This window comes from Corvus cornix, chromosome 1, assembly GCF_000738735.6.
Source record: "Corvus cornix cornix isolate S_Up_H32 chromosome 1, ASM73873v5, whole genome shotgun sequence".
Lineage (NCBI taxonomy): Eukaryota > Metazoa > Chordata > Aves > Passeriformes > Corvidae > Corvus > Corvus cornix.
The window spans coordinates 54,782,660-54,809,728 of NC_046332.1; the positions used below are offsets into that span (position 1 = coordinate 54,782,660).

Sequence of the window (27,069 nt, forward strand, 5' to 3'; positions counted from 1 at the left end):
CCTTTCTGATTAGAAATAAAGCTTGGGGTGTGCTTTCTAATATGGAATATGTTAAAAAAAAAAAATCTCTCCACCCACTGCAACACATCTCAGTCCTGTGAATATCCAAAAGCAACCCTCTTTTTCAGTAATTATTTGGTGCATTTATTTAATTACCTATCAATGTTACTTTGTCCCTCTTGAGGTTTGTACTGGCGTATTGGGGGAATTTAGACAGAACTACTCAGCTGATTTCTGGTGATTAATGTGTCCTCTATTACAAGCAAAGCTATTAACAAAAGGCATAATGTTAGTTCAATCCTATATAAAATCCCACAATTACTACTATCTCCAAAGAAAGACAGGAACTTAAGGGCATGGGAGCTATTTAGACACTGCAAAGTCTTGTTATAACTGAAAAGTTTTCGGACCCCAGCAACGTTGACAAAGGACCTCTCAGGGAGCATGGAAAGAGTTAAGAGGCAGCTGCAGCACTCTGCAAGCTACATCTGCAAGGTACAGCAGAGACAGGGGAAGGCAAACAAACCAAACTGAAACCATTCTTCGGCGCCCGGCCTCTTCTTCCTGTGATGTCATGCTACAAATTGCCTGGGCGCTCTGCTCTGCTCTCCAGAAGGAGCTGGGCTGGCAGGAGCTGCCGAGGGCTGTGGGCTGCAGGAACGAACACGCTCTGGAATTCGGTTTCTGCCCTGGCAAGCAGCTCCCTCCCTTCTGCTTCCCGCCCCATGGGGCCAGGCAGCGAGCCGAAAAACTTGCTGTACAGAAAGAAGGGAGAGGGGGAAATGCAAGTGCCGACACTTCGCAGTGTCCAGGAAAACACTTCCTAAAGTACATGCTCCCAGTAAATTCGGATGGACAAGCCTTCGCCATCACAATCTGCAGCCAAGAGTAAGGCAGAAAGTCCTACAATGGCTTCATTGAATCGAGGCGGGAAATGGAACTAAGCAAGCTTTGGGGTGACCTCATCTGCCACAAATGATGCGTTTTCTGACTTTTGCAGACTGGCTATGTGATTACAAATAGCACTCGGCAGAGAAGAGAGACTTCCTGGTGATTTCTGCTGGAGATGTACTCCCCTGCCACAGAGTTCACCTTCCTTCCCTGAAGTTTCGCAGCGTAACAAACTCGCCAAAGCACGCTGTTCAAATACATCTGACCTGCAAGTTCTTCTGGAATTCCAAAAAAGTTGCAATAAAAATACCAGAGAAAACATCAAATCACAGGAATTTTTAACATACCATTATAATGGTAAGCTCTAATTGTTCCACTGAGGACTCCTTTAAATATACTTTATATGGGTGTATCTTTAGCATGGTGTTTGTTCTTGGCCTCATAGCAAACTGTGTAGCGATCTACATTTTCACCTGTACTTTAAAAGTGCGAAACGAGACTACAACTTACATGCTTAATTTAGCCATATCAGATCTGCTTTTTGTGTTTACATTACCCTTCAGGATTTATTACTTTGTAACCAGAAACTGGCCATTTGGAGACATTCTCTGCAAGATTTCTGTCACTCTCTTTTATACAAATATGTATGGGAGCATTTTGTTTCTGACTTGCATCAGCGTGGATCGCTTTTTAGCCATCGTACATCCCTTCCGATCCAAGACTCTCCGGACCAAAAGGAATGCAAAGATTGTCTGCGTTGCAGTATGGATAACTGTGCTAGCAGGCAGCACACCAGCAAGCTTTTTCCAGTCCACAAACAGCTGGAACAATACGGAGCAAAGGACGTGCTTTGAAAACTTTTCAGAGGACACGTGGAAAACCTACCTATCCCGGATTGTTATCTTCATTGAAACCGTTGGGTTTTTTATTCCTCTCATCCTGAACGTGACCTGCTCCACTATGGTTCTACGGACTCTGAATAAACCGCTTACATTAAGCCGGAATAAAGTAAGCAAGAAAAAGGTACTCAAAATGATTTTTGTCCATTTGGTGATATTCTGCTTCTGCTTTGTGCCTTATAATGTTACCTTAATACTCTACTCCCTTATGAGAACACAGACCTGGGTCAATTGCTCAGTGGTGGCTGCAGTCAGGACTATGTACCCCATCACTCTGTGCATTGCTGTTTCAAACTGCTGTTTTGACCCCATAGTCTATTACTTCACATCCGATACCATTCAAAATTCCATAAAAAAGAATCGGTCCACCAGACCACGGGACGTCAGATTCTCTGAAAGGCCAGTTTCAGAAAACTTCATTCAACACAGCCTCCAGACCATAAAAATGAAAATATTTGACGGTGACTCTACAATATGAACTGTATTAAAAGACTATCGGGACTAAACTGGAATTAGAAGCCTGCACATTTCTTAGCTGTGGACATATATTTTGATATGTAAAGGTTGTGCTTCCTTCACATCTGAAAAGCTTATTACAAGGCTGTAAAAGTGTTAAGCATAACAGCACACAGAAAAAGTATTTTAAAAATCTATGTCAAAGGTCTGTTCCTACAGATTGTATGTTAGAAATGAACTTTAGGGTTTAGACTAGGTTAACCAAAGTCCAAAGGCTGTTTGTCAAGTCAAACACAAATGAAAAAGTAGGTTGTTTTTCCTTCCTGAAGTTAAAACAGTTGCTCAATTTAATTGTATCAGTTTCCAAGTTACTGAGGTTGGGGGTGAAGTTAACCTGCTTTACACGGCGGAAAAACTGCCCCATATTGTCATATCGCTTCAGCTACCACATCTAGTTCTCTAGAGTTTCCCTCTTGTCTCTTACTTCTCCCTGTCTTTTTCTCTGCACTTTCCTTCTTAGGGACCATTACTTTCACAGGAGGCTTCAATCAGTGGGTTACAAGAACCCTGTTTCTTCCAGGCTTATCTGATAAAAATACATGCTCTCTCCACAAGCCTCGCCCCCATAAAGCAATTAAGTCTGGTAGTTTAGAGCATTTGGAAACGTCTCAGACAAACTGGTTTTCCTTCTCACCTCTCCCTCAGAAGCCTGTGGTAATTAGAACAAAGTAACTTGTGATGACTGAAGTTAATGCTTTAGGTACAATACCACTTTATTAAACTCTTTTGTGAGAAGTTCTTCGACTCAGCATGACTTTTGAGGAAAATAACATCCTCTGAATAAGTTAATTCAATCTCAAAGTACAGTTTCTTAGAAAAACAAGACCTTTTCTAACCAGAAATGAACATGTGCATCAAGTCAATTATTTCTTCCAGGAAACTATTTGGTGTCCCATAAATTCAAGATGCAGTAATTTTGGAGAACATGAGCATTTAAAACTTCAAATGCTATTTTCTTTCAAACTTTAAAAAGTTTTAAAAATTAAGTACTTGGGGCTCTGTGCTGGCAAAATTAATCAAGACACTTTGAAAAGTCAGCACCATGTAAAAGGAGGAATATACATATATTACTGTTACAAACAGGAATACATAGACAAAACTGCATTACAACATCCTGCTATACATGTTTCCCAGCTACTAGAACACTGTGTACATTTTCTGCAGAATTAATTTAACATCACTGTAAAATAAAATAAAATTTAAAAGGTAAAATAAGTGTTGTTTTTTCCTCCCCAAAAACAATGGAGTCAAGAATAAGAACTGAGTCTAAACAAATTTGCTCTTAAGATTTAGGGCAGTCAACTGCAACACAGATACAGCCCTGAGACATTTTTACACCAGGGCTGTATATACAGAGGAGTGAATCAATGTTGAGAAAATGCATATTGAGCCATCAAACTATATGGTAAGTTGTAATCTGGATGAGTTTATTTCCCTATGCAAAGCTTCTGTTTAATTGTTATAAATCAACCATACATTGCCTCTTACTTCTGGGAAACCGAGTTACTCAATGGCTGCTGGGAACCAGAGTTGATTGAATTTTAAATTCAACAGGATTTTCAATCTTTAGCCACAGAACTTAGGAAAATTGAAATAGTATGGGCTTAAGCTACAAAGATAGCATAGATATAAATGTCTGCATAACATCTGAGAATAAGCAACTATCTTTGTTGGGAATCCTAAAATCTTCTGATTCACATCTGATTTCAAAAAAATGCACAAAACTCTCAGCATGAGTAGAAATTCTCTATTTTTTCCATATGCCACTGACAAATCCAAAGTCTAAAACCAGATATGCCCCTCTAAGGTCTCAATGCCTCTCTCTCGGAAGGGTCTGTTTAGTATTAGACTCCCTCCAAGAAATGCGAGATAATAGCCCCCAATGTCACTGCTGGGCTATGTTTCCAGGGCACTACTCCCCTGAGCTCATCAAAGCTGTTACTCATTTGAGTGACAACTTGTTCAGCAACAGCCCTCTGCCTTACAGCAGTGAGCACCCCAGAGCCTCACCCCGGTAAAGAGAAGCTACTCTGAGATTACAAAACTGCAGGGAAAAGTAAAAACCCATCACTGACTTAAAAGCAGAACAAGCAGACAAAGTCACATATATGAGCACTCCCCTTTAAACCAAACCTTTCCTTGGTGTATTACCTCAAGTAGCCTGGAGAAGCACAGACAATAGCTCTCTCTGCTTTGCACTCACACTCCAGGGCAGCAGCTTCTGTTTTTTGGGAAGAGCACAGTGCAACACAGTGCAATACCTTTCCAATCAGCTAATAGCTCAGTCTCCAGAAGCTATTTGAGGAAACTTTGTATTTTTTTTATTAAACATTTCCACTCTTCCACAGAGGGAAGAAAAACCAACAAACCAGCAAATACCCAAACGAAAAAACCCAACGCAGTCAAAAAGCATCATCTGTAATGCTGAGAATCAGACCATTACTTGAAAAATTCCTGATCTGATTGGGAAGATGGGGAGTAAAACAGTACCTCCCACAAGCTGATATAAAGACAGGGTACCAGCTATTTCAGGACTGGAAGAGGTTTTCTCCGCCTTTTCTGGTTCTGCAACAGATTATCCTGGAGAGGTGTGGATGGAGCAATGCTTTCACTGGTAGATTCTGCAACAGATGCACTCCCTCTCTCTGCTCTTGTCTTTGATACCAACTCTTCTGTCTCTCTGGTAAGGTCTTATGCCAAAATTTAAATGTAAAATCTAGATGAGAAGTTATGTTCCTAAGTCATGCCAAGACATCTCAAATGAAAAAAAGCTTACATTGTCAGAGCTGCTGAGGATCTGAATGTGTTGCAACCAGTACTTCCTGAAAGTGCATTATTTTTACTCACATTCCTACAAAGGGAGAGTTAAGAGTTCAGTTTTAAGACCAAAACTTGAGAAATTGTTCTTTTTAGTGTGGTTTCTTCATCTACGGAGTGCAGAAAATGCCCACTTCATATAAAAATAAAAGCAGGCCAAATTTAATTAATTCCAAGGATGTTTTTGATCTAAACCAAGGCAGGTAGATATTGATAATTAGAGAATTAACAAGTAGTTTTAAAAGACAAGGAAAAAGAAAATTTACTATAAACACCTCAGATTTACCATTACTTCAAAGTCAAAAGATGTCCTATTCTATACTTTCTATATTCAGCTTGAAGTTTTAATTTCTGGCTTTAACAAGAACAGAATGCCAGGCAATTTTTTTTTTCACCTCAGTACACAAGTCTTTTACATTTAAAAAAAATACCAATACCAAGTCAAATTCCTTTTTCATCTAAAAGTGTGTAAAAAAATCCCTACAGAACATTGTTCAGGCAGGTAAGGAATCCTTAACCAAAATCAACCTCCAAGCTTTTGTTTCTTAAGGAACTAACCTCAGTCACAGAAATGCAAAATTGAAAAAGAGCTCTTGAGATCAGGTGAAAGATAAGAATGACAGTACTGGATCAGACCCCAAACATGCAACTAATCTACAATCCTGACTCCAAGGGCAGATGAGGCTAGATGCCTGGGGAACAAGATAAGAGTAGGAGAAGCACACAAGGCTTTCTCAAGTGCAACACCACTTCATCAGTCATATCTCAGGACTTTCTGGGTCAGATATATTTGTGTGTTCAGCAATTTTTTTTCTTCTGTGAGCTTGTTATGTCCTCCTTCAAATTTGTGTAAAGTTTTTAATGTTCACAACAGTAAAAAAGTTCACACTCTGTGTGTGTGTGCATTGGGGGAACAAAACTAAGAAACCCAAATTTCCTTTTGTTTCAAATCCACTGGTTTCATTAGTGCCCTTCTCATTTCTTTTAAAACACGGCAGGGAGCACTAGATTGTCATTCAGTCTTTACATGTCACTCGTGATTTTCATTTGTAATTTCAAGCACCATCATAACCAAAGATGAGACTTCTGGAATTACACAAAGAACTTAGCTAAAATTAGAGAACCCAGTGAGGCTCACTTTGAGACTGGTGATTTTGAAAATCCCACCTGATCACAATATCCTCTAGCCTTATTTATTCTTTCAAGTTATTTTCTAAGAGTTTTATCAGTGAAGAGCAATTTGTTCATACTTTTCCAGCAGTAAATGTAATATTATAAGGTTCTTGCATCTAAGCAGACCTGTAAATCCTGACAAGTTCCCTTTTTGGCTAGGCTATTAACATTTAGACCTCAGGGTTTCTGGCATTTGAGCACCACTGACAAAATGAAAGAGGATACATTTCAAAAGCTAAGACAAAGTCTAAATCAGAACGATTCTAAATCTAGAAGACAGAAATGCCTGGGCTGCATTTTTATCCAATTACCAGAATGTTGAAAACATTGTATAAACACAACTATCACTGCATTAGCACATTTACAGAACATACTCAATAGGGCTCATTTAAGATGAGCCAAATTCAGAAAGCCAAGTTTGCACAGTCTAACACTTCTGCAAGCTGGATGGAGAAGTTTTGCTTTGACAATTCTGGTTTGACTGAAGCCTTTCATATTTATCACCTCACCCCCATCCAGTTCCTGTCATATAGCTGCTTATAAAGCAAGCCCAGTTCTTCCCATAGGAAAACTGAACTTACCACAAAACGAAAAGAACCCTTCACACATTTTCTGGTCTTCTATAAAACCTACTACATTGCTGGAAAACTAAAAATTCCAGAGCTGAGAATTTAGATTTTAAATAATTCTTTTTCTTCTATTTAAGAAGCAGTCTGCCCACTCTAGTTCTATCAAAACTAAAAGCTGTTCAGCAATAAGAAGGGGCAAATTTTCTGTAGTTTAAACCTGAGAATCAAACCACAAGCAATGACAATGGAAGGCCTCTAGAAAGCTCTAACCCTTTTATGATGAGATAAAAAGAATATTTTTGCACACACATAGCTTTAATATTTCCCCTAACTCTATCTTTTTTAAACAGTGAGTTCCTGACTTAAAGAACAAAATTCTTAAATAACAATGCTAGCAACAGGAGGCATTATCATAATGCCATCATTTTGGGAATAATATTAAGTCTATCTCACATGAAAACAACTGTGGCTAGGTTAAGTCTGCTTTTCAGATGAATTCTGCAAATACTGCTGCTTTATGAAAGGAAGTCTATTGGAAAAATTTAAGTACATAGCAAAACACAGACAAAAATGAGAATATCGATGGTGAAGCAAGTACCAAAATATCTGCCTTTTTGGCCTAACAAAAAAAAATGTTTCATTAATGAAATCAAATCCGAAAACTGCTGGCCTACTTGTATACTTAAGTTATTTCACACTTCTTACGTGTGAAAGAAAGTTTACCACATAGACTGCATGCTATTGTATTTGTATTGCTCCTGTGGGTAACAAATGCAAAACAAAAAACTCAGTACCTGCTGCTGTCCAGATAAGATCTGTGAGTTCCTCCCAGCTGCTGGAAGGTGCAACAGGCACACAGAGAGCGTGCCAAGCACGGGCTCTGGTCTGAGCAGGGTGACTCCCAAACAGAAAGGACAGGGCGCTGGCAGTCCAGGGACGTACCCAAGCCAAGTTCAGAGCAGGCAGAGTCTACCTGGGTGAGCCTCAAGTCTCTGCTCAGGGTTCAGAACACCAGGCACGCAGCTGCAGAGGCTCCACACTCAGCTGTGCACCTACCAACCTGCACCTACCCCATCCTGACAGGCAAATCCAGCCCAAAGGAAAAGCTTCCACCAAGCCTAGAGGGATTCCCTTTCTGGAGGATGGTGAACATTATGCCTGCTGAACAGCTGTGAACAGGGGGATCCACATCCCTGACAAGGGCTTTTTATTGCTAGAAAGTTACTGTAAGATAGTGATACAAACACATAACTGAAATACTATATATATTTATATAGTAAAAAAACAGGCACAAAAGCACTTACTTGGTCTACAAAAAAGCAACTCAAAACAAACTCCGTGCTTTCATGCACACAATAACTTAAAGAAAGTGCAGCAAGCAAAGAAACAAAAACATCTTCCAATAATATGTAATTTGACAGTTTGACAAGATACTGGTTTGGCCTAAGAGCTTGAAAATTGAGCACACAGCTGGGAAAAAAACCCCAAACCTCCTCATTAGAATGTTTGTTTGGCACCCACTTTGCTTCTTAACATAAGCTAATTTTCCTTCCATAGAAGAGTTAGCAAGTGAGTGAGTCAAATGACACAGCAATCAGGAAAGAAAGAGTAATGAAAGCTTGTGACAACTATTCAGGACTCTGGATCAGATGAAATAAGCCAGACCAAAACAAAAAAACAGATCAACCAACAACAACAAAACCTCCAAAACCAAAACAAAACTTCATTCTATTCATTTTACCAGTTTTGCTTCACTACAGAGACTTACAAAACTACAAAGTCGGAGAGCATAGTCCCATCCAAGGAAGGAGCAACAGGGATACAGTCACAGAACTTAACCTAAGCTTTATTTACTTTTGTATTTAGGGAGACGTCACATCAAATTTGCCACAATTCAGCAAGATTTTACAAAACTGAAGAATTGCAAAGATACCTCCCTGAATTCTAATATATTTTTCCCTCATGGGCGACCTTTAAACACTCCTACAAAGTATTTACAGTGCAGATATAACAGTGTTGCAGTAGGAAAAGCTGAAGTTCAAACTACCTAGAAACACAGTAGGACTAAAATCAAATTCCTACAGGTGTGATATGACCACCAAAACATTGGAGAGTATTAAAAAAAAAATTTAAAAACCCCAACAACTTGAAAAACAAGGATTCCTAGAAAACTATTTCACTGTTCCTTATTACTTATAATCAGGCAATCTTAAAGAAAAAAAGACTAAAGAAAAGTCTATCATGTTAAAGCAGACTTATTTCTGTGACTAAATCTGTACTTGGTACTGGTGTACAGACAAGCAAGATACGTTTATGCTGCACCAACAGAGCTGGCAGCTCCACTGAGCACAGCCTGTAAACCCCAGCTCCCTGTTACAGCTGTAAATCTATAACCAGAGAGATCCTGACACAGCCTGGGTACATGACCTCCATGTGAAAACACAGCAGCGGCTACAGGCAAGATACACAGCACAAGCAGCCACCTAAAGCAAACCTAGGCACAATTACATAACCACCTCTTGCTAATCACCCTTCCATGCTTTAAGGAAGGGGGAAATGCAGTTATGAAGAAGAGAGTTAAGCAAATGATTTGCTCCTACTAACCTTAACAGACAAACGCTATAAATCTAGTTTAGGTTTGTCATTGAGTCAGATGACAGTGGAAAGTGAATAATCCCACTGTAAAATACCTGTTTAAAATAAACAGAATGAACTGCTTCCTGGAAGTACAGCTCTGTCTCAAGTATAGAGGAAACCTAAATGTCTAAGTTACAGAAGTAGGATTCATACCCCCTAAAGAAACTCTATACCCTAAAGCAGTAGATGCAGTAGGGAAAAACTTAAAATTCTTAATCAAGAATGGAATCTAAACTTCACAGAATGAAAACTCTGCATAGTTGCTGTGTCTTAGGTAATCCCTTTAGTCGTGTTTGTACTTGAACCAAGAGCATCTTAAGGGTTGGGCTGACTTGGTATACCTGTAAAAGATAAACCTGTTAACACTGTGCTAACATAACCAAAATCCTCCAGTCCTAGTGAGTGCTTTATACACTTTGTGAGTGCCTACTAAAAAGTGAATACACTGTCAACACAGACAAAAGCAGGAAACACAGGACCTCAGCTTTAAATGTTCTGGCTTCTCTTCCAGTAGCCTAGAGGATTTTCTCAAATGGTAACACCCAAGCACGAACAACAGTTTGAGTCATCCTCACGATAAATAGGAGTGGCAGGGAAGATTTTCAAAGTGATGGGAGAGACAGTGAAGAGTGTAATTCGCTGTTCTTCCTGGTTTTTCAATTTGCCTTCAGCTGTTAAAGCAGATAAGTTTCAAACCTCAAAAAGCACAGCATGATTTTTATCAAAGGAAACTCTTCAGGAGTACTAGAAAGGCATGGGATAAACACTCTTACATATTTCATTTAAGCATTTATTAAAGAGTGTGTGTATATATATAGCCAAAATTTTTTAGAAAGCTTATAAACATAAATATATTCATATATTTATATTACATTATGTCATATATTCACAAATACCCAAAAAGCAATCATCTTATAGATTCATAAAAATGTGCCCTGTTATGACAAAGGTAAAATCACAGAAGGCTTTCCAGCCACAGCTGTGACAACTGAAATGTCATAACCTTAAAAAAATTTTAAAAAGCACATGCAACAGAACCAGTATGAGCCTTTAGCACTATCACGCCAAGGAGGAGTGGTCGTGACCTCTCTCATCCCACATGCTTCTGGAACACACTCATGATACAAGCAGAAGTATATTTAGTATGTACAGACAGAAAACCTCAAATATGTTCTCAGTTCCTTTTTGAAGGTTAAAGCTGCATACTCCTAATGTAACTTTGTAGAAAGGAGCATGGTGAGCACATGACAAACCATTGTTTGGTGACCCTTATCATGTTTTGTCCCCAGCAAGAAAAACACTAGAAAATTCCATATTACAAATCACTGCCCATTGCAGCTTCCAAGCTGAGACAAGATACTAGGTGCCTAAAATCCAGAAGCCCACAAGACATGAGTTATGTCTTGAGCAATCTGATGACTGCAATTCCTGAGGTGCCCGTCTTTACACCAGTGAAGCTACCTCTGTAGATTGTATCCTGCCAGTGAGCATGCTTGCAGATGTTGTCATTCTGGATACGCTCAGCAATTTTTTTGTGCCTAAGGCTGTCCCCCATTCACAAATTAGGCATTCCTGTATCTGAGGAAAGGCAAAATTTAGCAGGCATCAAAGGAGTATGCCTGATACAGACCAGCTTTCCCAGGAGAAGCCAGCTGCTGTGCAGAAACACGCACGAGTCCTGCAGCCCAGAGGAAAGACAGCACAGGAACGCGTGACTCATTCGCCAGCACTAAAGTCACTCGTGGTTGAGCCCACGACTGCATCTGTGGTTGGTAGCACAACAAGCCACAGCCTGTCCTGAGGCCTCAAGGGCAAGTGGCAAAGCACAGCTTGCACCCACAAAACTATGCACTCTCCACTGCTAATCCATACCAGCAGCTGAAAATAGTCCCTGAGCTGCATCATGCCCCAAATCTTGCCTAGGCATTGTCCAGAGGAGAGCTGACAAATGCCAGAACATGCCAGGGAACACGTTAGCAATGAAATACCCCCAATGACTGTGGGGCAATACTTAAGCCCAAACTATTGTCCCTTTGAGGCCAGTACTACAGACTCAGCCCCAAATACCCAGCCCTTGCTGCCTGCCCTTACTTGGCTGCCTATCAACAAGGTTTTAGATTCATTCTTTTAACACAACAGTAAACCACTTATCCAGTAACCTAATGTATCAAATCGTAACAGTGTGACCATTCCTACTTCTTCCTCATTTAAAAGGAATCACTTGAGATGTTGAAACCAAAGAGGACTTTAAACTGCATGTAGACACCTACCTTCACAGGAGCTGCAGGACTTCAAGCATACCTAACAGAAAACCCTACTGAGAAGGATAAAAAAAACCACAAGAAAATATATTAACTCCCCTTTCTAGATGCTCAATTCCTCCTTACAAGGAGCACAGAAACCTAATATAAAATTGTACACTGCACCCAAGGAAAGAGGCACTAAGCACTGGAGAACAGTGAGCTCCACAGTAAGTGTGTCCTTGTACAGCCAAAGACCAGGAGGCTGCATAGCTAAGCCTGCACTATTCCAAAGTACTAAGGAGCACTAACTCACCTGTAACTGCTCACAGGTTTTACCATGACCTGGATTTGTCTAACTCTTTTTATGCAAATCTCAAACATACCTACTTAATATTTTTCTCTTTAATGCATGATCAAAGTAGGTCTGCTGTTATTCCAGCTCAGCAAGTTTGTCATATTAATGCAATAATATATTCTTTGGGAATACATGGTTTTGAGCACAAAGGCACTTCTGCCACAATGAGCTGCATCATTTAAAACCAACAGAAGTCTTTGGTGTGGGATGAGGTATTTAAGTATAAACACCGACTATACAGTTAGTTGACAAATACTTATTGCGAACATCAAGTTACAATGCGTGATAAAACAACACTGTAGATCTCATTGCAAAATAGAATAGAAACAATAAAAACCACAGAAAAGAAGAAGCTAAAAAAGGAGAAACATTATGGAGCACAGTTTAAGCAATGCTACATGAAAGAAGTTATAAATAAAGCAAAACACACTTGTCTACTTCTAATCGTATTTTAGCCATTAGGAGAAGTAACTTTGTGAAGCCATCTTTATCTTTCATCAGTCATTAAATAAACTCCAAAACATACTGCAACTCCAAATCACAACACATATCAATACTGGTGTTCCTTCCTCCTTTGAAAAATACAAACACTAATTTGGACAGCATGTATTAAAGAGCAATACAGCCAAAGAAGGCTACAGTGTCAACAGCTGCAGTGCAATGCACTGCTTTGGTTTCACATATGTTTGTTACTCACACAAAAACAAACATGAAAACCACAGCTGAAGTTACCAGACCAAATCAGGCTCTGAATGAACTCCCTCTAGCCTGCCACAATGAACCTTCACATTCTGTTCTGAACTGTTGGCAGGTTGCAGGTGGTGATGCAACTGACCCTCGTCCCTGCTAACAGCAAGGGCTACCACATAACCTTTTAAAACTGCCCTCCTAAGAGAAATATCCCTTGGAATACTAGTGCTCACATGGATAAGTTAACAAGTTAAAAACAGAACACTACTGTCTACAGAACTAACCAGGAAAGTGTGGAGTGCTTCTGCTTTATCTTCAGGCAAGGCTGTGGTTGGCCTGCAATTCCAGTGCAGAAGAACAAGACCCTTTCACTACCCCAATACTGTACCCATGAAAGGGCATTTGCAAGAAGCACATTCTCTAAGCAGCAGCGTGAAAAACACAGTACCTTGCTTGTACCTCCCCATTCAGAGCTTGTGAGCAGAATGGAAGCTGAGAGGCAGGGAAATACAGCTGGATTGTTTTGCAGACACGCATAACAAAGATATGCCATAGGCATTTATTTCCTTGAATGGCACAGCAAAACCAACAAAACCCACAGATATTTCACTCAAAATAGATTGAAAACTGACAGACTTTGAGTTTGGTTTGCTTGCACTGAAAACCTGCTCTTTCTTGTTTATTCCTAACAAACTGCAGCAAACAGCAAAAACACTTCAGTCAAAGATGTGACATGGCAGTTGACAGGGCTTTCTCTAAGGGAAATTCAAATATTCTGGAATTTGTTCACATAACCTTGATTTGAGATATTCAAAACAATGACTTTTTTGGGTGGCCACAATTGATAGAATTATGGAAAAGGCTGAGCATGAACTCCCAGGCTGGCAGGTGACAAGCTATCCCTTTCATAGGAAACAGATTTTAACTATGGAAGGGTTTAAATCATATTTCTGTAAGTATGATAAAAATGAAGCAAAGGCTATTCAGCATCTTTGAGTCTGAAGTAATTTCAGTTCCCTTTAAAGTTACAAAATCAAAACAGTGCTCAAAATACTGTGAGCACAAACTCAAAGTAAAGAAAGAATATTGTACAGTGTATTTCTATTTTGCAAATAAAAATTACACATCATATTATAATATGATCTCCACATAATCATCTGGAAGCATCATAACCTCACTGGTAAATATTTGAGTGGTTAAATGGGACTTCTCCTTTCAGGGTTCAATAAGGATTTAAGAAAAAGGAAGTACTTTTCACATGATTTAGTCAGTACGTAATTGCCCCTTTTTAAAATGAAGAATTATTGAGAAGAACCTTCAACTGGTTTCCACCCTTTATTTTGTCTAGCTATGCTTATTTTGTTGTTAAAAGAAAGGATGACCTAGAAAAGTTTCATTTCCTTCCTAAAGCACAGATGACTAAATCAGCTAGCTATGCAAAAGCAATAAACATATTCACAATGAGTAGCTAAGGAGTAGTATTTTATCTTCAGAAAACAGTAAAAACCAGAATCTTTTACATTCACTTGATACAGCTTCCGAAGTCAGGTAAAGGTCGGATGCACTTGAGACTTTTTTTCAGAGAAATTATACAAGGCATTTTTCCTCACAAAAGCTCTGTGACAACTAAAACTACAATAAATTCAAGCTATTCTGTATTAAATTGCTCAATCCTTTTAAATCTCTCATTGAAGTTCTGTTTTTTAAAGCAGTCAGGAGAATGAGCAAACAATGAAGCAGACAAGCCTTGTAATGAAATGCGCTACCTGGGAAGGTGGAGGACACAAGAACTAAACAAAAATACATAGCAAGTAAGTTGGGAAATCAAAGTTGCATTATACAAATATTTGTAAATAAATGTTTTTCAGAAGTTTCTATTCTTATTTACTAAGCTAGACGTTTTGGGGGTTTATTTGCATAAGCTTTGCTCAATCCATGCTTTTCTTCTTAATTTTAACACTTGGGGGGGGGGGGAAACAAAAACCAACAGAAAACCCCCCAAAAACCAAAACCACTCTCTAACCATATGAGGACACTTGAACTTTATCGAGAGTCCATCTTTCTTGGACTGCTTAAAATTAATCCAAAGCAACCACTTATGGTGAGACATTCTTTATGAGTAAGAAGGCGGCATTCTGGCTTTTCTCTCCTCCTTTATCAAGTGTTTGGAGGTTCAGAGGTATTTACTGGTGTGAACTACACTTCTCCAATTGCCTGCCCATTCTTGAGGGAATTGCTAATTAAGCTGACACTTGCAAACCTTGTACACCATTGCATGGAGACAATACCCAGATAAGGAACTGCAGAAGAATACAGTAAACCATTATTTTGTTCACTAGCTGAGCCTTTCTGGGATACCTCAACAGCCTCCTGAGTCAGCCCTGTAAACATTTTCTCCCGTTTCTAATAAATTAAAACTCTGCAGGCAAAACCAGCCAATATTCAGATGTGAGGAAGGGGTAAATTTTCCACACTAGAGGACTCATGGCTTTACATTTCCATGTGGGGCTTCAGGTCCTTTGCTGCAGTGACCCAAAGACTCAGCAAGACATTTTGGCATAGAAAATGCTTCAGTACTCCTCCTCCTCTCCTGAGCACTCTGCTATTTACAACTCACAGCCCTTCCTCCCATCATGGGCAGCCAGAGGAGGCAGTGGAGGCCAGCACAGGATCTTGCAGTGCCTGTCCTGGCTGCCACAGCTGTCCTCAGCTTTTGCAGGAAACCTGCTGTGCCCTCTGGTGCCAAGCCTCCAACAATAGGAGACACTCACTGTCTGGAGCCTGGGGAGACCCAGACCAGGGGATATGGAGATCAATGAAGCAGCAGGGCCTTTGGACACATGTCATGCACACTTCTTTTCATTCCCTCCACTGGGCTCCACTCCACATATTTCTCTGTCATTAGGTGATTTTTTTTTTTTAGGCCCCTTCCAACTGAACTATTCCATGCTATTAACACACAAATCAGACTCAAATCAGCCACCCCAAAACAGTACCAAACATGTCCCTCTAGAAACTCAAAAACAGAGAGTCAAAACATTAAAATACATTCAAGCAGAGCACTCAAAAAACCTGAAATAGTCCTGTGCTTGTTGATGACATTATAATTTGTTTCACAAAAGCCTGACATACCCATAATTTTTGAAAATACAACTCTTTGGATTTTCCAGTTTGAAAGCCCAGGTCTAAATTAGATTATCCTGCATGCCTTGTTTGAGTTATTGGGTAGAAACTGGTGGATATGGTGTACTGCTGATCAGTAAGCTGGCTTCAAGCTGGTTTGTAGAGGTAGCAGGAGTCACTTCTTGCTCAGAGAGTCACACCCTGGTATGTGTACCTCTATCTTTTGTCCTCTGAAGGTTACAATTCTCAAACACCTTTTACATGCCTGCAAGTTACCTAAAATAGTGTCTGCCTCTTAAAACACCCCTTCCTCTCCAGAACTAAAAGATAAGGATGGGTTCTTAAATGGTTGCTTTGTGTCTCTCTGGTCAAAACTACCAGTCTCTATAGTATCCTGCTTTGTGGCATAAATAGCCTATTTCTGGTTTATAAGTAACAAACAATGAAAAGAAACAATGTTTGATTTACTAAAATACAGCCAAAAAAACCAAGCCAACCTTCCAGCATTTTATTTTAATGGCATCCAAAAATACCTAAGTGACTGAAATGCAAACGACAACGCAAAACAATATTTTAAGTACTATTAGCAAACATATCAGATGCCCAGAACTGAGGTGCTATTGCCAGGTAGGAATAGCAACTGGATAAAAATTAACTTTCAAATAAAAGCATAGAATTTATTGCTGACTTTAGTACCAAAACACAGTTAGGGGTATTACCCCTACAATTTGTGCCAGACTAGTAAGATGATGTTGATTTACAATCACGTAAATCAGCAGAGCTATGTTGACTTCTTCCTCTGATACCCTCCTTTTGTTCTAAAACCAGAAGACATGCCAAAACGAATCCTATTTTGCTCTTGTAATTTATTTTTCTACAACTAAATCTCAGCAAGACCACAACTTATTTTACAGAGTTGGGTGTGACTTCTTTTTTTCTAAGTAAGTATGTTATGCAAGGGCAAATACTATTTTAAAGTGTCACTTACCGACTGCCAAGCGAGAGACTCCATAATTCGATGTTCACAGTGTTCTAGATGCTTTATCATTTCCCGTGTTAGGCTGGGCTCCGCTCTAATAAAGCTTTCGATCACCTTGTAGAAGTCAAAAGCTTTTAAATCAAATACATTGAGAATCCATGGGAAAGACAAGTCTGTTTCAGCACTGGTACTGTCACTTTGTGAAGCATTTCCTGAAGGGAAAACAGACTAAAATTATCACAAATTCTACATTCTTCCACTTTTGATCTTTTCTCCTTTTTCTATTTATTGACTCATTGCTAGCTCAGACATTTCAGGGAGTTGCTTTTTGCATTTTGGGCAGTTTTTTTGCTATTTACTCTATTTTACAGATTAGAATAGATGGTAATAATTATCACAAAGTACTGGACTCTAGATTTAACTTACTGCCATACGTAGCCATGACAACCTCAACAGCACACGCCAGAAGAGATGTGTGGAAGATGTTATCATTCAGAAGTTTGCTGAAGAGAAAGGAAGTTATTAGTACTTGTCCCAAGACTTAAAATAGCAGACTTAAATAACAAGTTATGGGTAAGTACCTGAAATTCTGCACTGAGAGGCGCTCTTCCTCCTGAAATAAATAAATCAGACCAAACTTGTGAATATTCTTAGTATTTCTAGATGTAGTGCCAGTGCTGAGATAGCAGTACAAAACTTACCGACTTCAGCATGGACTCCATTACTCTGTAATACAGACGCACCCCAAGCTTGTACCTCTGTTAGAATGAGAAATTAAGGAATATTACAAGATGTTTTAACACACTACAACAGGCAGACTCTCGTGTTTTAACAATCCAGAACATTCCAGTTTTTGACAGAGCCACTATAAAGAAGTTACAGTCCCCAGTTCCACTTGCCAATAACATTGGAGAGGCCTCAAGGAGTACTAAGGTGTGTGACTACCCCAACCATGTGAAGATTTAACCAAGTGTAACAACATGAACTGTGCTCACGTTGATTCACGCTAACAGGATAAAAAGCAGGGCTGACAGACAGGAAGGAGACTGTCGAGTACAAACTTGGTGGGATTTATTTTCCAAAATCCTTGTTGAAAGCACAGCTGCCCTCCTGATTTTATAAGGAAGTGAGTCACCTTTTGCAGTTTTAGGCCAAGTTAGCTTAATGAATGCAAATATATGTTTCACTTAATGTATTTTAGCCAGCAATTTTCCCATTCTTCAGTAAAGTGCTTCCAACATACTTCCATCCAGTTCCTTATATATTAAGAGGAATTTGTTAAATACTATCTTTACAGTGCTTCCTCAATTTGAAAAGAATACTGTTACTTTTTACCTTTACTGATCTGCACTGAATAAGGATGGTCAGTAAGTCAGGTCTCACATTAGCCAGTGCTAACTAACAGTTCAAACAAGTGATACTCAGCCCAAATACCTACCTGTGAGCCAATTTCAGCCCATCCTTGTCCAACTGCTTCAGCAAATTTCTTTTTGAAGATGTGGTCAAAACTTTCCACTCTTTTCAGGATACTATCCTTAGGGTTCACTGTGCAATTCTAATAAAGTATATGAAGCAAATTAGGGGAAGGAAGGGCAAAGAAAAGAAATTTTACTTCAAAAACATTTTAATCATTTAAATGATTAAAAGTCCTGCTTCCCTTTGTAACACCTCTCAATAAGGTCATCAACATAAATAAAAATGGAGTATTTAAAAGAGTGCAGTACACATTTTTCACTTTTTTGTTTCCCGTTTATACCCCCTTTTATTTCCCATTCAGTACATACATAAAAGAATTTTAATTTTTAGCTCAGTAACTAAAGTATTTAAGCACTTATAAAGGTTCCAGTACACAACAGTTAGAGAGAAGTGCTTTCTACAATGAATGATGACATTTAAACCAACCCAATAAAAATTTACTCCTTCAAAAACAAGTGCATCAGATCTACAGGTGTATATTTTGCTTCAGTGATAATTTCAAGAATCTTACACAAATCCTCTTTGTAGTCACTTACATTGAAATACATGATGAGAGTATCTGATGGTTTATCAGTTGCTGAGTTTAAAATCATAATCAATTGCTGAATGTTATTCATTGCCGCTCTGGAAAAACACAATAAAATGCATAATAACCATTAAGGTGGGCTTTACAGCTTCCAGAAACTGAACAGCAAATCCCCACACAATAAAAATTATGATTTCAGTTCTCACTCCAGTTATCAAACTGTTGAGAAAATCTATTGCACTGTGCTAACTATTATGAACTCTAACAATGCAACTTATCGAATTATTTACATACAGATTGTGATAATTTTAATAACCAAAAGAATGGCTTAACACCTAAGAAACAGTTTGATTCTTCAGTGATATTACTTCCTGAATTTTTCATTGTCGTTTTCGTTTTTTGGTTGAATTTTGTGTGTTTGTCTGTTTTAAATTTCTGTACCACTTAACCTCAATTTGGCTCATATCACCAGTCAAACAAGTGCAAAACCAAGAAAAACATGTTCAATCATTACAACTGTAGCAGTGCAAAGATGCATTTTTCTTTAATCTACTTTTCACAAGGTATTGGTGAAATAAATCACGTCTGCCAGAACTCTAGTAATGACAAGGAAAAGCATCAGAACACTGGAAAAACATAAAACGAAACACATACAACACATCCTCATTATGCTCTAAACTAGTACTTACACCCTTTTTATATACTAATTTCTACATAAATGACCAGATACAAATCCACTGATAAAAATTATTAGATTGTCTCAGTTTCAGGGGGCTTTAAAGAAGATTCTATGAGTCTAAGTTCAGAAATACAACACTGTAAGGTAATTCAAAGCAATAAGCATGATGCTTTCAGCATATCCTCTACAGAGTTCTGTTTAATCAGGGACAGATAAGGATACACTCGCCACTCTAAGTTGGTGATCAAAACTTTGCTGCCATCTACTGACACTTGTGGCTTCATGAAAAACAGTTACTACAGCCCAAAATCAGTGCTAGTGAATGGGCCTTCACATGAATTGCCTTAAATAGCATCAGTTTTGGAAAACTCAGAGCAAAGCCCAGGTGTGGATGGAGAGAATCTAAATATCACTACACTTTCTCTCAAGATCAAAGTTGGTTTAGCACATTTAAAATTTTTACCAATGCAGAAACTATGTACTCCTGGACTTTCTTAATGTCAAGAACTTTAAGGAAGCATCTTTGCCACTGTTAGAGGGCTTTATATCTACTACAAATAAAAAGTGTCAATGATCAGAAGTACAGAATGGTTTATGGAAAAAAAAACCAACAAAAACAAGCCCACAGTTCCTTAAAAATTAAAACAGACTACCCTAAAGATGAATATTTCTAGCTACAATATTAAACAAAAGAACACATTTAAGAGAAAAACTCATACCGAACAGGAGTCTGTGGAAGCATAATATTGACTTCCTCATCTGAATTGTTTTTTAGTGGTGTCCTCTCCAACTGTGAGCTACAGAAATGGAAAACAAACTTATGAAGAAAAAATACAACTCAAAAGACAAGGTTTTCTATAAAGACTTACCAATCTGAAGAGAAAAACGTGTAACAGATTTTTAGACAATCTAGATGTCCAATCACTCCAGTTGTTTAAATTCCCAAGTAGATCTGCTTTGAGCAGGATATTGGACTAGACAACCTCTAAAGTTTCCTTCCGAGCTTTTTTTCTTTTCTAGAATTCTATTTACAAACAGCTTAATTTATATGTAGAGATGATATTAGCTCCCTTTTAATCCAATTTTGAATTAGTGTATTTTCATAGCATAGATAAATTCAGACTCACATGGTGAGCCCACATTAAGTTATAGAAATCCTGAATTGTCAGAAATTGCTAGTGTTTAACTGTAAGACTGAAAAAAAAGATAAAATCAAACAATCATAGAATGGTTTGGGTTGGAAGGGACCTTTGAGGGCCATCTAGTCCCATCCACCTTCAATGAGCAGGGACATCTTCAACTAAATGGGGTTCCTCAGAGCCCTGTCCAGCCTAATCTGGAATGTTTCCAGGGATGGAGAATCCACCATCCAAGCCATTCAGTGCCAGCTGGCTTCAGAGCCATAACACAACCTCTGGCACATCTAATCAGCTAGTATGACATGCCTCCTCCTCATGATTCCTCAGCTTTTCCCTGGCCTTGCACAGAGTAAGAGTTAGAGCAGAGCTTCCAAATCATTTTAGGCAGAGTCACAGTCGCATGTTCTCTAATTATTTAAGTGATAATATAAAGCAAGGCTGCTGCTGCCAGAAATACCTTAGCTGAACTACATAGCTAGCAGGTCAACAGGATACAGAGATCTCCATTTATAACACAAGGGGGCAGAGAGCAACACAAGTTCGCATTTTCTATTACAGAACGAGAGCAGGAAATGGCAATATTACCATGCTATGACGGCAGGCTGCAGGGTTTCGTCGTGGGTCAGAAATAGTCTTGCGTCTATATCTTTGTTTTTGAGATAGAGCTCATCATACTGTTTCAAGATAACTTCAACCTCAAAAAGATATTGAAAAAAAACCAAATTTATTTTACAGGAACAAGTCTGACAATTTACTGAATAACGTAAGTTACTCCTACCTCATGATTACAATGCTGAAATGCTAAAGAATGACCTTGGAGGTCACAAAGTTACTTCTTACACAACAGCTGAAACATACCCAGAGGGAAATTATTGTTTATAAGAGAAAACAATCCAAAATCATAAGAATTTTTTGAAGAAATGTAGGTATTGACACTGGAGAAACAGCTAGAGTAGGAAACAGACCTGCAAATCAAACTAACACTTCCACGCTTTTAAATCTTTCCTTCCAGAAAAAGGGGTGTCTCCAAGAGCAGGAAATGTAAAATGCTTTTTTTAAGAACAGCTGTCAGGCAATTTGCTCAGTCCCTGTCTTTGTTGGTTTGGACAACAAGGCCTAAACCCAAATCTTTTTCTCAGTAGAAGTTTCTTCATTTTATATGAATATTTTTGCACTGGAGTAGTTCTTAAGAGACATGCCTATTGCTACAAAAATTTACTTGTTATTTCGTACCCACACTATAGTTTTTTTAGTAACTGTTAAAAAGTTTCTTAACTGACTAAATCCTGGATTGATATGACTTCACTTTGCACGGAAAAGCTTATTGGATTTTTTTGAATTTTTTTTTAATTGCTTCATTTTATTTTTACTTTGAGTGACTAACATTAACTGGAAGTCTGCAATTTTTTTATCTGGGCTTCCGAATCTGCTGCTGTGCTCATGCAGAAGTAGGCAGCCACTTCAATTATCTGCTCCCTGAGCCCTTAAACATTAAATGATGATGAGCTCTGGCACTGTTAGAAAAACAGGCAACAGTGCACATGAACCTAAATTAGTCCACTCTCAGTCCCAAGAGAAAGTCCCAAAAGAAAGGTGCCCCCACACCTTTGCTCCTTACCCTCTTCCTTACCTTTGCCAAATGGATTTGCTCCAAACTGATCTCACATTTAAAACTTTTGAGATTAGGTCTATTAAACCAAAGATTATATTTCAGTTCTCATTATCACTATTCTTTTTATTTAAGAACTTAATTATATTTTCATTTTTCATTACCTTCTTAATGGCTCATGCATTCTTTTCATCTAAAGCATTTCCGTATTTCATAAATTTCTCAAAAAACCAGCAGCTCTTAGACAAGATGGCTGTACTGGGCTAACTCAGAAGAAAACTTCAGTCAAAAATAAGAGTTCTGTATCAATCAATTCATCAGTGCCTGATAAAGCCTGACCAGCAAACACATGGTAAAGACAAACAAAATACCAACTTTAACCCTCAAGGGCTTTTCTTGCTTTGGAAAGAAATCTTTCAAAAGCTCAGTGTTTTTTTAAGAAAAAAGTCAATTTAAATTAAAAACCCACATTACTAGCTATTATAAAATAGCTAGTAAAATTAAAAAATTTAAATTAAAAAAACACATTACTAGCTGTTGTACTGATGATCTCATCCATGATTACTGGTTAGCTGATTACATGTATGAACCAACTACCTCTGAAATACAGCTCTAACTTTCTGCTCTGGCACTCAAGGTTAAGGAGCAAAGATCATGTGACTGTATTTTTCTTCAAATGCATCATTTTGTAAAATTTTCACCAGCAAGTCCTTAGGCTAATAATTTTGATATTATGCTTAAGTTGTGCAGCCTTGGATGAAAACCTTCTGATTCAAGAATAAGCTGTAAAATGACCTTTGCCTGGAAGTTCATATAGGGTTTCCCAACTATATGTACACACATAAATTGAAAAGTCTAAACAGGCAACTGATACCCTGAAAAATTAACTTAGGAAGAGATTAAGATCTTTAGTGAGTCCTGTACTTTGTTCCTCACCCAATACACTATGAAACTGAACAGAAGATACTCTTGGTTGAACCCTGCAGACTCATTGCTCTGATCAGCTTCAGGGATGCTTATTTTCAGGTTACCACATCTACTGGTGACACACAGCTAAACCTACTCTTTTAAGAATGATGCATGTAAACACACTGCAAGAAGTTACCCATTAAAATGCACTCTGGATGCAATTGCATAGAGGTAGTCTGCTGCATCCAGGCTACAGCTCAGCAAGATGAAAGTAATTCTGCACAGACACAGCAGTCCAAACTCTGCCAAGTTGTGAAACTGAGACTAATCTTTTGGATATCTTTCCAACAACACCACAATAACATGTCTCATTTATATTTAAATTAAGGTGTGTAATTTAAGACTTTAAGCATTTATTGAGTGACTTCAGAAACCTAATATTGTAATAGTTGTATTTTAGATGAATGGCCTTACCAAGGTCATGGATATGCAACTCTTGTGTTTTGCTTTGAGCAAAAGTTTTTGCTTTGAGCAAAGCTTGGTTTAGCCTCAGGAGATTCATTTATTAAATTCAAATGTATAAGCTAAATATACTTTATGAATACTGGAATCCCTGCTAACCCACATTCCTGAAAAACAGTTCATTTTGCTAAACAATTTTAGAAGAACCTATTAGAACTCCATCAATGGGTAAAGGGCATCTTAAGTAATTTGGCACGAAGTTAAACACTGTTGTTGAACTGTCTGTATTGAGTTTGCATGGCAAGGCTTTGGTAGCTGGGGGGGGCTACAGGGATGGCTTCTGTGAGAAGCTGCCAGAAGCTTCCCCCATGTCTGGCAGAGCCAATGCCAGCCAGCACCAGGACAGACCTTCTCTTTTGGTCAAGGCTGGGCCAGTCAGGAATTACAGTAGTGCCTCTGTGATAACATATTTAAGAAGGGAAAAAAGTTATTACACAAAAGCAATTGCTGTCTGAGAAAAGAGGAGCGAGAATATGTGAGAGGAGCAACTCTGCAGACACCAAGGTCCATGGAGAAGGAGAGGCAGGAGGTGCTCCAAGCTCTGGAGCTGGAATTCCTGTCTGTGGTGCAGACTATGGTGAGGCAGCTGTGCCCCTTCAGCCCATGGAGGACCACGGGGATGCAGAGATCCATCTGCAGCCTGTGGAGGAAACCCACACTGGAGCAGGTGGATGTCTGAGAGGAGGCTGTAAACCCATGGAGCAGGGTCCTGGCAGGGACCTGTAGACCCATGGAGAGAGGAGGCCACACTGGAGCAGGTTTCCTGATAGGGCTTGTGAGCCTGTGGGGGACCCACAGTGAAGCAGGCTGTGCCTGAAGGACTGCACCCTGTGGGAGAGTGACCCACAGCGGAGCAGTTCATGAACTGTTGCTTGTGGACTGGACTCATGCTGGAGAAGTTCATGGAGGACGGTCTCCTGTAGGAAGGACCCCCCCACTGGAGCAGGGGAAGGACTCCTCTCCCTGTGCAGTGGGAGGAACACGTGATAAACTGACTCCCCATCTCTTGGCAGTGCTGATGGGGAGGAGGTAGAGCCTGGGAAGGAAGGAGGGGTGGGGCAAAGGTTTTTTTAACATTTATTTTACTTCTCATTATCCTGCTCTGATTTTGTTGGCAATAAATTCAATTAACATCCCTAAATCAAGTCTGTTTTGCCAGTGATGGTATTCGGTGAGCAATCTCTCTCCCATCCTTTCCTAAACTCAAGAACCTTTGGTTATATTTTCTCTTCCCATCCAGTTGCAGAGGGGAGTAAAAGAGTGGGTTTGGTGGGTGCCTGGCACCCAGCCAGGGTCTACCCACCACACTGTCTTAAATTCCTCCACTTACCTCTGGTAGTCCATTTGAAGCTACAATACCAGCAGAATTCAAGAAAGGAATGAAGCTTGTGAAATACACATTTTTGACCTTAAAAAAAATTAAAAATATAACATTATCAAGGTAGAGAGTCAGCCATGCATACACTGCTTTTGCATCTTTAAATCAAGAAACTGAGACATTTCTGTAATGCATTGTGGTTTGTTTTCAATAAAGCAAGAATGAAGCTTGTTATATATCCAAAACACAATGATATGTCAGCATGCAAATGCAATCCTTTGCTAGAATATTAAGCGATTAAACTCGAAAAGAACTGCACTCTTTTTAGCCCTCTCATATTTCTGCTTCCATCATCCATCTGGATATTCAAAAATCAGTCCTTTCTACACGAAAATAGATTTAACAGCAAAGGAAAAGGCAAATGGGGTCTTTTAAGATCTCCCACAGAAGCAATATGCTTTTTGCATACATTTTCTTGTCATGGGATACAGCTGTGAAACCCCATCAGAGCAGCCCTGCATCCATATGCTACATGCTGTGATCAGCCTGTTACTTCATATTGTATTCTTCACAATTCAGTTACCCTGGCAAAATTATCACCCACATTAAAGGGCTTGTTTGGGGTGGTTTTGTTTGTTTTTTAAACTACTGACTAGAGAAACTATAGAAGGTATTCTCTCTTCACTACAGAAGGTAGCTACTTGACAAAGAGTTAATGTGGCACAAATAATGACACTTTTAAAAAAGACCATTTAAATAAATACATATTCCAGATGGAGTCTAGCAGCAAGATCTATCAGACTTTAAAGTGCAGGCATTACCTCATCTAAATTACAATCATGCTCTTTACAAAGGATTTCAATAATTTTTGTATCTGTATCAAGCTGCTTTGCAGTACGCGAACTCCTGTTCTGGCCTCTTCTTGGAGTGCGAGCTGAACCATTTACAGTCACTGCAGACACAGAAGACTCTAGAAAGATATTCAGAGCCATCACAAGGTTAGAGCCAGCTTAAGAAAGATAAATTTAAGTTATTAAACCTAGAAGATTCTATTTCACATATACTTTTTCAGGTCTTCTCCTTAAACACATTTTCTTTTTCACCCATTTAGCTAGGTGAGAAACCTTCATTAGGGGAGATATATATCAAAAAAAAGTTAATTTTTGAATTCCTCTATCAGTATTTGGACATTTTGTTTTTAAGAAGCTACTCTACACAGAATACAACAGCACTTTCTGCAGGTAGCTTTAAATGAGAATCAGTTTTGCAAAGCTAGGAAAGCCTTATCTTTTCACAGATGAGTTACTATTTTTTCTATTTTTACAGAAGTATAAAACAAGAAGCTGAAGGACAATAAATCACTGCAGGACTTAAGTGCTGGTAGGAACCTGGAATATGGTCCTGGAGGGAATTCCTCCTTTCCCCAAATGCCCCCAGGCATACAAGCAGAAACAAACAAGTCCACCTTGAAGAAGATATCAAAAAACTTTAATACAGCAAGGTAAAAATATTTCATTTTGCTAAACTCAAAATAGATGGCCTCAGTGGCTGAAATATGCAAATTATATTAACATACATTAATATGATTAAATATTGTTGGTTTAGACCTGACACTTTAATCAGCACGCTGCTCTCACCTGTAACTTTATTTGCATTTGACAACTGTTCTGAGAAACTCTGACAAACTACACTGCAGGGCTGGTTGCATCAATCCCCTCAGCCTTACTCAGATCATAAACCTTGACATCATTTATTACAACACGAAGCCTCTTGGTCACGAGGGTTTGGACAATACATTGTGTTATTTTCTCAAAGAATGCAGAGCTCTTCGACAGTTCATACACAGCCTCGCGTTAGAAACCCAGTGCTTTGCACTTAGGACAGTGATACCCATATCAGCAATGTAGTGTCAAGTGGTACCATTTTTTTTTCAACATATGGTGCACAGAACCAAACTGTTTCTAATAATGAGCTCCTATTCTGCACAGTTTCAGTATGA

General features: G+C 38.8%; 2 protein-coding genes across 2 annotated transcripts in view; one reads left to right on the forward strand and one right to left on the reverse strand.

The window, feature by feature from the left end:
- Positions 1–27,069, reverse strand: part of RB1 (RB transcriptional corepressor 1) — a 71,267-nt gene that overhangs the window by 26,901 nt on the left and 17,297 nt on the right. The window contains exons 8-17 of the mRNA XM_039567567.1: positions 25,892–26,040; positions 25,083–25,160; positions 21,298–21,407; positions 20,293–20,370; positions 18,905–18,992; positions 18,331–18,447; positions 17,594–17,650; positions 17,474–17,505; positions 17,319–17,395; positions 16,902–17,104 (exon numbers count right to left, since the gene is read on the reverse strand). Of these exons, the coding sequence (XP_039423501.1) occupies positions 16,902–17,104; positions 17,319–17,395; positions 17,474–17,505; positions 17,594–17,650; positions 18,331–18,447; positions 18,905–18,992; positions 20,293–20,370; positions 21,298–21,407; positions 25,083–25,160; positions 25,892–26,040 (989 nt within the window). The remainder of the gene's footprint in view (positions 1–16,901; positions 17,105–17,318; positions 17,396–17,473; positions 17,506–17,593; positions 17,651–18,330; positions 18,448–18,904; positions 18,993–20,292; positions 20,371–21,297; positions 21,408–25,082; positions 25,161–25,891; positions 26,041–27,069) is intronic.
- Positions 606–3,530, forward strand: LPAR6 (lysophosphatidic acid receptor 6). Its single transcript, XM_010400437.4, has 2 exons — positions 606–888; positions 1,001–3,530. The coding sequence occupies exon 2, from the start codon at positions 1,246–1,248 to the stop codon at positions 2,266–2,268; it is 1,023 nt and encodes a 340-aa protein (XP_010398739.1). The 5' UTR covers positions 606–888; positions 1,001–1,245; the 3' UTR covers positions 2,269–3,530.

Excerpts from the sequence above, each read along its gene's own strand:
- LPAR6 (XM_010400437.4), top strand. The coding sequence starts at position 1,246 with ATGGTAAGCTCTAATTGTTCCACTGAGGACTCCTTTAAATATACTTTA.